Raw genomic sequence first — 11,012 nt, forward strand, 5'->3', positions numbered from 1 at the left:
GAAGGGACACTGCAAAGAATCTTGTTTAGTAATGCCTACAGTGCATCACATGAGATGCACTGATGGCACTGCCCCCACTAAAGGGACTTACTAAACTACCAGGACATTTGAATGATATATACTGATTATACATTCATTCCTTCTTTCCTGATGCCATGGAGTGGGATGGGACAAGACCACATTTACTATGCTTTTTGTCAGTCATCCAGCTTTCTCACTGTTAAACCTCTTCAAGAAAGTTTATTCCCTTCTGGCTTAAAAAAATGGTTAAAGTTCAAGTTTCTGTCAGATCAAGCCTATTCAGACACTTTTAAACGCATCAAGTTAATATGAAAATCATTACAAATTGTTATTCCACCTACTTCTCCATTACCATCCAGGTTGTCACCTAAGATAACATGGTAAATTTTCAACAGCCCACCTGGAGGCAACCACCAGGTGAATCAGGCAACTCTTTCTCTACCATAAAGCAGTTCACCTTTAACAATACGTATCAGTACATGTTCTCTGATATTTCCAAATGGGTCCCTTTAGTCATACCAATCATATCAGCATACCTATTTGGATAACCTTACCAACTCTGGCACTAGGTCAGAAGCTATGATCTCTGCAGTTCTATTTCTTAGAGTATGCTGATAACATGACTGACTTAGGCACAATACTGTTCTTGGCGTCATTCCAAACAGATATTCCCTGTCAGCTTGCATCGCTTCCTACCCTACCCTAAATACTTAACTCAGGTGTCATGATGGTTTACACTATGTAATATAATGGATTTCTGTAAGGTTTTTGTGAATGCTCCATGCCCTTCTTCCTTCCCTTCCACTTTAATTAAGATGCATGATATGTTAACTGGCCTTCTAGTGCTGATGCCATAGGAACAGAGCAATGCTGTGTACCACTAAAACATCAAATTTGTTCCTAAAAATGAAGTTTTTATGTTAAAACAAAGTTTAATGTATACTTACCTGGCAGGTATATATATAGCTATATTCTCTGTTCCACCTGGCAGAAATTTTCAAAACTCGCGGCAAACGCTAGTAACCTATTAGTAGTTCAGGCCACAACCACCACCCCGTTACCGTGGCGCTAGCGCTAGGACCGTTCCCAATTGGGCCAGATTTTCTCTGAACCCTGTCTCCCTGAGGGGAGGAGGGTGGGAATTAATTAAATTATATATACCTGCCAGGTAAGTATACATTAAACTTTGTTTTAACATAAAAAACTTCATTTTAATGTATGACACTTACCTGGCAGGTATATATATAGCTGATTGACACATTTGGAGGTGGGTCAAAGACAGCAACATTATTAGAGTATAAAAATAATTATTAAACTTAAAATATTATTAAAACTCTAGGTTCATTACCTGCTAAGGTAGCTGACTTCATAGGTTCCTGCCTCTAAGCCTGCTTAAACCTTAGGAGCTCTCAACAAGGAAGTGTCCTGTATGTTGAAGAAGCTAAGACTGGAACTGACAACTGACGTGACCAATGTGTTGACAGAACCGTACAGAGCCCTTATGCCACGGCATTCAAGCCTAGTAATAGATCATTTACCTGAACTACACACACACCATCACAATAATACTAACAAGACTGATAAAAGTACCGAACACTTTTCTCAGACGACCAAAAACACAAACACCATCACCTAATAAAATCAACTAGCTTAAAAGAAGGTTATGGGTAGTAAACTCCTTTGCCCAATACTGTACCAGAGGACACGTATGGACCTAGCGTCTGACAATTATCAAAGGTTGTCTGAATATCCCTAAGATAATGAGACGCATATTGAATTAGTTCTCCAATATGTGGATTCAATAATTTCCTTGAGGGCTAAATTTCTTTTTAAAAGCTAATGAAGTCGCAACTGCCCTGACTTCATGAGCCTTCACTTTCAAAATACCAAAGCTCCTGCTCTTGACACAACATATGAGCTTCTCTAATCAACTCTCTCATGAAGAAGGCTAGAGCGTTCTTCGTCATGGTCTACTGGGGTCTTTAACTGAACACCACAGAGCATCAGAATTCCCTCTGATATCTTGTTCTTTCCATATAAAACGCAAATGCTCTCACTGGGCAGAGACTCTTTCTTGCTCGTGACCCACTAACTCAGACAGACCCAAAACTTCAAAGGATCTTGGCCAAGGATTAGCTGGATTCTCATTCTTGGCCAAGCAAATTCTTTTGGAATGAACACACTGCGTTGGCCATGTCTCCATCCCACCTTCTTCGATATGGCCTGAAGCTCACTAGCTCTTTTAGCGGTTGCCAAGCTACTAAAAAGATAGTTTTTCTTAGCAACATCTCTCAGAGAGGATTTCTCTAAAGGCTCGAATTTGCTAGAAGTTACATACTTCAAGACCACATCGAGGTTCCCAAGCAGGTGGCCTGCATTGTGGTGTTTCTTTGTACCAAATGACCTAATCAGATCTCTAAGGTTCTAAGTTATTCGAGATGTCTAGATCTCTGTGTCTAAACACTGAGGTTAGCATACTTTTATAACCTTTGATTGTCGAAACTGACAAACCCAATTCCTTCCTCAAGTATAGAAGGAAATCTGTCGATTTGGGTCACAGAGGTACTGGATGAAGACACTTTCCTGTTCTTACAACCACTTCCGAAATTAAATCCCACTTCGACTGATATACTGTGATTGTGGAGGTTCTTCTGGCTCTAGCCACTGCACTGGCCACCTCTCTAGAATATCCCCTCGCTCTGACAAGACTTTCGATAGTCTGAACGCAGTCAGACCCAGAGCGAGGGTATTCTTGTGAAACCTGTCGAAGTGGGGTTGTCTGAGTAAATCTACTCTTAGAGGAAGAGTCCTTGGCGTATCTATTGTCCATTCCAGTACCTCTGTGAACCAACTTTGGGCCGGCCAAAATGGGGCTATTAAGGTCATCCTCGTTCCTTGGCTCTCCCTGAACTTCTTCATCACTTTCCCCAGTACCTTGAACGAGGAAAAAGAGTACACATCTAAGTTTGTCCAATCCATCAGGAATGCGTCGACCGCCACTGCTTCCTGGTCTGGAACCGGAGAGCAATAGGTTGTAACCTTTTTGTTCTGGCTGTCGCAAACAGATCTACTACCGGACGGCGCCCCCCCCACAACTTCCACAGGCTCTGGCAAACCTCCATGTGCAACGTCCACTCCGTCGAGAGAAGTTGTTCTCTTCTGCTCAACAGGTCGCACTCCACATTTTTCTCTCCTTGTATAAACCTGGTGAGCAGCACGACACTTTCCTCTTCCGCCCAAAGCAGAACTTCCTTTGCCAGCTTGTAAAGGGGAAAAGAATGAGTCCCCTCCTTGTTTGCGGATGTATGCCCAGAGCCGTGTGTTGTCCGAGTTGATCTGCACTGTCTTGTCTCGAATCAACTCTCTGAAGTGCTTCAAGGCCAAGAAAATTGCCATCAGTACCTTCCTGTTTATGTGCCAACTTGGTTTCTTCCTTCCTTGCTCCAAAGTCCCGACACCTCTTGAGGGCCTAATGTCACTCCCCAACACCCGCGTCCGACGCGTCGGAATACAAGACGAGGTCTGGTCTTCTGCTGAAAGCGACATCCCTCTTGCTAACCTGCTGGAGTTAGCCACCACTTTAATTCCTCCTTCACTTCGGCAGGAATTAGAAACTGGAAGGAATCCGGTTGCAATTTTCTTGGCCATGAATCCTTCAGGAAAACTGTAGAGGTCTCATGTGCAGTCTTCCTAAAGAAAGAACCTTTCTAGTGAAGAGTGTGTGCCCAGTAGACTCATCCACTCTCTTGCTGAGCATCGGTCTTTCTGAGAAAGTCCTGCACCTTCCGAATGCATTGGGCTTGCCTTTTCGGGGGATCGGAGAAAAACCCGAAAGTCACTGACGATATCTGAATCCCCAAATAAACTATCTGTTGTTGGGGATTCAATTGAGACTTTCCCATGTTTACCACCAGACCTAGGTCTTTTGCTAAGTTCAATGTTTGATTCAAGTCCTCCAGACATTGACTTCTTGATTGGGATCTTATCAACCAGTCGTCCAGATAAAAAGACACTCGATCCCTCAAAAATGCAACCATCTCGCCACATTGGACATCATCCTCGTGAAACACTTGGGGGGCTGTGCAAAGGCCGAAGCACAGGGCCTTGAACTGAAAGACCCTGTCCTGAATCACAAACCTTAAATACTTCCTGCTTCCTGGATGAATCGGAATATGAAAGTATGCGTCTTGTATTGTCCAGGGTCACCATCCAGTCCCCTGGACGTACCGCTGCCAGTACTGAATCGTTCGTCTCCATAGTGAACTTGGTCTTTTCTACGAAAAGATTCAGTTGACTTACATCCAGAACTGGCCTCCAACCTCCCGAGGACTTTGCAACAGGAACAACCGGTTGTAAAATCCCGGAGATTCGTGATCCAGACAGGCTCTATGGCTCCTTTCTCTAGCATGGAAAGCTACTTGCTCCCACAGAGCCGCTTTCTTCACTAAATCGTTGTAATTTGCCCCGAGGGCTCTCGGAGATGTTGCGAGAGGAGGTCTCTTCAAGAAAGGAATCTTGTACCCTTCCCGAGCTACGTTGACAGCCCAGGATCTGCCTTCATGTTCTGCCAAAACTTCCCAAAAACCTTGAAGTCTGGCTCCCACTGTCATCTGGAGGACTGATATCTCATTCTTTAGAGGTGGTCTTGGCTCCTCTTTTAGTGGGTACTCTCTTACCCCTAAAGGCGGGTCGAGCGAATGTTCTGCTCGAAGGCCTGTTGCGAAGGCCTAGTTTCCTTTGGAGTTTTCTTAACCAACTTGGATGGTAAGAACTTCTTAACTGAAGACGAGAGAAGATCTTGAGTGGCCTTCTGAGAAAGGGAGAGAGCTATATCCCTAATCACCTCTGAAGGAAACAGCTGTTTCGAAATGGGGAGAGAACAGCAACTCCGATTTCTGAGAGTTAGAAACTCCTTTTGAAGCGAAAGAACACAACGCGATCTCTTCTTTAGTACTCCTGCTGTGAACAAAGAAGCCAGTTCATTCGTTTCCGTCTCTCAGAGCCTTGTCCATGCAGGACATAATGCTCTTAGCTGTTTCTATATCCTGCGAATCCTCTTCTTCTAGGGAGTTCGCCAGTGCTCCCAAAGACCAATCTAGGAAATTGAAGACTTCGAAAGTCCTAAAAACCCAAAAATCCCTTTAAAAAGATGGTCAAACTCGGACGAAGTCCACCAGACCTTAGCAGACTGTAACGCCTGTCTGCGTGAGCTGTCTACTATACTGGAGAAGTCCCCTGGGAGGAGGCAGGTACTCCCAGGCCTAGACTTTCTCCAGTAGCGTACCATACTCCTGACTTCGATGCTAACTTAGCTGGTGGAAAGCCAAAAAGAGTATTATCCCGCGTTCTTCTTATCCTTCATCCAGTCATTCACACGTTGAAGGGCCTTCTTCGCCGAAAATTGACAGAGTCCATCTTAAGGAAAGAGGACTTCTTTGGAGTCCTAGTCCTTGGAAAACTGCGATAAGGGAGATAAAGGAGCTGTCGGTTTGAATTCCCCTTCAAAAATAGAAAGAAGACGTGAAGTCAGAACCTTGTAATCTGAAGAAGGTTCCGTATTCTTTGCCTCAACTAATTCCAATTCCTCTTCTGCTGAAGAAATGTCTGCAAATCACTGTCGTGTTGACGCTTCGCTGACGGAATAACTCCTGCCGCCTGCGTCCTGCGGCTAACGAAGAATCGGCGTCCTGCCGCTCTCGATGTCCTGCCAGCCTGCCGTCCTGCGTCCATCGTAGACACATCTGCTTCCTGTCGCCTGCGTCTTGCGTCCACAATTGATCCCGAGTCCTGACGTTTGCGTCCTGCTTCTTCTGAAACCATTTTCTTTCTTCCTGCGTTCTGCGTCCTGAATAACCAAGCGATCGCCTGTCCTCGTAGCGCCAGTGCATCCTGCATCCTCGGCGAACGCGTCCTTGTCTTCCCTCTTAGAAGACTTAACGGGAAGAAAATCGTCCTTCCGCCTCGAAGATGCCTGCACAGGCGCATCCCAAGACTTCACAAGAACTGCCAGCTTGGACTGCATTTCCCTTAAGAAACCCTTCGTACTATCTTCCTGAATGGCAGAGGACGAAGGAGGAGGATTACGAGCGGGACTGCGACGTAACGGAGAGCGATCTTGTACTCTACCCGACGGAGATAGACGAGGGGAAGATAAACAAGAAGATGGAGGAGAGTCTCTCATCGAAATCCAAGGACGAGAAGGCCGTACTAAGTCCTCTTTAGCACGAAAAATCCTCTTCCTCTTGATCGGAACTGCGTCTCCGTCTTCCGAGGAGGACAACACCTCAGGACTACTCCAAGCCTCACGATCTTGAGCATGTCTCTCGAGAGTGGTTGATGTCCTGAAAGTCCTCTTGAGAGGGGGCGAGACACAACTGCATACCGACGTTCGCCCGCTCGGAAGTCGAACCATCCGAGGACGCACACTTCCCAGTTACGCCCTTTTCTTCTGCGGCGAACTGCAACAGCCTGGGAACTTGCAACAGGACTGTTTCGAAGGGACGCCTGACCGCGACAAAACCTCTCTCGCCCTCCCTTCGACTGTCAACATGTCTTCTCCCTTGGGTCTGGGAGCTTGACAGAGGTCTAGGTCTAGGAGCGACGAGAGACGATCAGACGCCCCCTCCACTACACTTTCACTGACATCAAAAGCACTAACTTTATCCGTAAGTCGCTGTATCTGGTCGCCCATGGACGCAAGGGCAGCGAACACCTTCACAATTGTGTATCGTTCGCCTCCTCCGATACAGCAGCGGGCGCAGGAGATACCTGGGAGAAGGAACTACCAATTCTACGTTAGAAGGAGCTGGAGAGGAAATAACATTCACTCCTTTTACTAGAAGAATTCGACTTCTCACTACGAGAAACAGATCTCCTTACACGATCTTTCTCAAGCCTTTCAACATATTCATAAATATCTTCCATTCCTTCTCTGATAAATTCTCACATTCAAAGCACCTATTCTCCCAAGTACACACATTCTCTCTACACTTCTTACAGCAAATGGTATGAGGGTCGACCGAAGCTTTCGGCAACCTTACCTTACACCCCCCCTCTTTTACACAAACTCTAACATACTTCCAGTATCAGACATCTTTAAAAAGACAATCCAAAGCGAATGCCAAGCTAACGTTTCCGAGTACAATACCAAAGATCCATGAAAAGTCAGCAACGAGAATGAAAATCCTAGCAGGGAACCACCAACAATGTTGCCGGTTCGGCTGGCAGAGAAAAAAAATCTGCCCCAATTGGGAACGGTTCCTAGCGCTAGCGCCACGGTAACGGGGTGGTGGTTGCCTGAACTACTAATAGGTTACTAGCGTTTGCCGCGAGTTTTGGAAAATTTCTGCCAGGTGGAACAGAGTATAGCTATATATATACCTGCCAGGTAAGTGTCATACATTAAATGTTTATTTAATTTGCTTTTATGTGATGTAAATATTAGGAACACTTTCAGGACAGAAAACATGCAATCTTATATGATTTTTGCATGTTACAAATCATACCCAACATAACTAATATAATCTGGTGTTTTGTTCATAAGATCAAGAGTTAAGGAAACTATGTTTTTTTTTTTTAACTTCTAAGATGGATGCGATACAAAATAGTAGAATAACCATAAATGCGAATATCACATCATTGCATCTAAAGCAGCAGGGAAACATTATTCACATCTAAAGCAGCAAGGAAACATTATTCACATCTGAAGCAGCAAGGAAACATTACTTACATCTAAAGCAGCAAGGAAACATTACTCACATCTAAAGCAGAAAGGAGGCTTCTCTCTTCTGGTTTCTTTCCCTAGCATCAGTTTTACTGGTTTGATGCTTTTAATAATAAAAAACGGAAAAACAGAAACATTAATAATTCTCCCACATTATAAAGGAAGTATACTAGATTACAGTATATGCAATAAGAAATGCTCTCATTTCTTTTAATTGTGTTGCTTTCTTTGGGAGTAAATCTTTATATCAGTTAAAGATCACTAATACTACTATTTTTATACTGTACAGGTTTTAGAAGAAATATATTTGATACTGTACTCACATCCAAAGCAGATAAGAGGATTCTACTCCTGTTCCGGATTCGCTCTTTAATAGCCATGGTTACTGGATCAAAGTCACCTGATTAATTGTCTAGTTTTTTTTTTTTATTTGCTGTTTCCCAACAAGTTAAAAAGGCACAAAAAAACCAAAAGAAATTTAATAACTACAATAAAGAAGTCCAATTATTTGAGCTAATATCAATGAAGTCATTCAGTAAGTAACAAATAGTATGCATTCTTGTTGTTTATGCAGTTAGTACAGCAACCCATTTGCAAGAGTAGAAATGTGACTAAGTGGTATCATTTAACTATTTGATAGTAATATGTACTTGCTGCAAAAGTGTTAAAAACTTGAAGTTACATCAGGAAAGCTTAAGCTTCCTACAAATAATTATGTATTACTCTACAAAACATGTACGTATTTTGCTTGCCAAAATGACATTTTTGTTGTACTTTCACATCCAAATGTGAGAAACTTATAGTTTTGGAGAATGTAACCTACAACTTCTGAATCATCTTCATTGACATGAGTCACTTACTGTTGTCTTTCCCTATCATTTGCCTTGATTACAGCCGATTTTAAGTTTCACGGAGCTAGCACTCTGGACACTTTTATCCTCTCATAATACATACTGTGCTCTCTGGTAACTAGTAAATAAGTGAAGCCAGGGCTTCTTGAAGTATGAATTTTTTTTTCCATTTGATGAGAGATATAACAAATATTAGCTCAAATGGACATATGAAGGAATCTTATTTCATAACATAATCAGGGCAGCAGCAAGTGTGAAACTACAAAATAACATTAGATGGAGCTGTGATCACAAAACAACTGTGTGACAAGCAAAAGCATTCAATAGGTGGTTCTTGAGCTCTTATTCAATCACAGTGAACTATGCTATGTTCTTCCTTTAGACAAAGAACACTGCCTGTATATTAACAGTTCTTCCTTTTGATATTATTCTAACCTACCTCAAAAGTAAATGCACGATAGCATCAAAATTTGCATGGTTCATTATTATTGTAAATTTCATTAAAAAAAAATGGACATAAAGTGGATGCCTAACATTGAGATTTAAAATGTGTATTTGCTGATTTACCTTGGATTCATAATTCTATATACAAATCTTTAAGCAGTTTTGGCCAGATTTTCCCACTCTGATTGCTATTTAAGCAGAAGGATATAAACCCTAAAAGGAGATGAAGCAGTTATATGCACAGTCATTGCTAACTGGTCAGCGTACTGCTTGCATGAACTTGAACGATCCACATCATGCACCTCACATGTACACATTAAGAGAGTTAATTAGACTTCCATTATTTACGATGGGAGTGGTATTTATATTTTATGGAAAATTCCATCAAGAAAAATTTGAGAAACTATAAATACCAGAAACTACAGTAATGTTCAGACAATAAGAACTAAGCATGCCTCTTTCTTCTCAAGTATGTTAAGGAAACTTAAGATAAAAGTAGCACTAGACACTTGCAACTAAAACAACATGTCAGCAAATCTCTGCTGATGAACAGTGAAGATAAAATAGAAACAGATTTTTGAATAGGCAAAAAATACAGCAAAATGGATGGAAAAAGTTTGGTATTTAATGAACTCTGCTTTCTACCTGTATTTCATACATGAAATGCTTGGCAGCAACTACTAGACACCACCAACCACCAATAATCAAACTGTGAATTTATTCAGCATTCAAAGATAGTCTGATATGCTAAGTTTAGGAAAAACTTTAGTCTAAATCTACTGGTGAACATATGAACATGAATGTATGGGCGCTTTTACTTAGAAAAATAGACTCCTTTCATACAGTTACTAGCATCATTCTAATTGATAAAAATAAATTTGTAAAGCTACTATTTTGAGAAATGCTTATACATAGTACTGTATAGCATTCAAAATCAGCTGAGCCTCTGACATACTTACTCTTTTAACATTCAGGAGATCCTTCTTTTTTGACTTTCATTGTTACAGCATCCATGAGATTAAATTTTATTTCATCTTGGTTTTCACTTTCTTTTTGTCGGGAGTCTGCTGAGTCAAATTTGATATATTCACTTTGGAGTTTTCGAGTCGCATCTGGTTCTTTATCTCACGAGTTGGTTTCATTCCCGTTAACTTGCTGGCAGTAGTTAATAAAGCCTTACTATAACTAGGAGTACTGTCTGAAACAGATGTACCTGATGTGTCTTCTGAACATAATTACCAAGTGTGTTTGCTTTTTTACCTTTACTTTCTTCTGAAAGAAAACTGTATAAGCAACATTGACTTTTCTTCGTGTGAGGTTTGTTTTGAAATTTAACATCTTTGTCTTCTTTAGCTTTCAATTCATAGTGCCCCTCACCCAACATGATGGGTTCCTGAAGAACACTGCCTTTATCCTTTATTGGAGACTCCTTATGTTTAGTTTCCTTGTTCTTACTGTCTCCTTGTAAACTTGGGTAGTTCTCAAAGAGAACTGAAAATTCTCACGGCCTCCCTGAGATGGTTCTGCGTTGCGAACTTTACCTTTGGACACAGCCCCTTTAGCCTTCCCTGAGCGCTGATTTTGACCACGGTACATCAGTTCCAAAACTTCTTTGCTAACCATGGTCACCTTAGAGTCAGCCATCAGTTGGGCCTGGGCTGCCTTAATCTTTAACTCTCTCTTCCTCATTTTTTCTTCCTTAATCCTTGCCTTTTTCTCTGCACTGGCTTTCTTCGCTTTTTTCATCTTTAATGGGGTGTTCTTTGGTAGCCAATGAGACTGAAGACCTTTGGGAAATGCCATCATTGCTTTCTGGTGCATCTAGCAAAGCAATGCTTGAAACAGTAGCAGAGTCATTAGATTTGCTGTTAAACGACTCAACTTCTGCAACAACATTCCTATCGTTGCTCCTTGTGGATTTATGACTTGGAAGTGATGACTCTTCAAAACTTTTTGACTTGGAAAAATTATCT

The 11,012-nt window shown here is 41.9% G+C and overlaps 1 protein-coding gene across 1 annotated transcript in view; it reads right to left on the bottom strand.

Annotated features, from left to right (window-relative positions):
• Positions 1-10,728, bottom strand: part of LOC135202193 (selenocysteine insertion sequence-binding protein 2-like) — an 85,500-nt gene extending 74,772 nt beyond the window's left edge. Inside the window, exons 1-2 of the mRNA XM_064231449.1 lie at positions 10,495-10,728; positions 9,999-10,031 (exon numbers count right to left, since the gene is read on the bottom strand). Coding sequence (XP_064087519.1) covers positions 9,999-10,031; positions 10,495-10,728 — 267 coding nt within the window. The remainder of the gene's footprint in view (positions 1-9,998; positions 10,032-10,494) is intronic.
• Positions 10,729-11,012: the final 284 nt, after the last annotated feature.

Source organism: Macrobrachium nipponense, chromosome 30 (assembly GCF_015104395.2).
Source record: "Macrobrachium nipponense isolate FS-2020 chromosome 30, ASM1510439v2, whole genome shotgun sequence".
Taxonomy (NCBI): Eukaryota; Metazoa; Arthropoda; class Malacostraca; order Decapoda; family Palaemonidae; genus Macrobrachium; species Macrobrachium nipponense.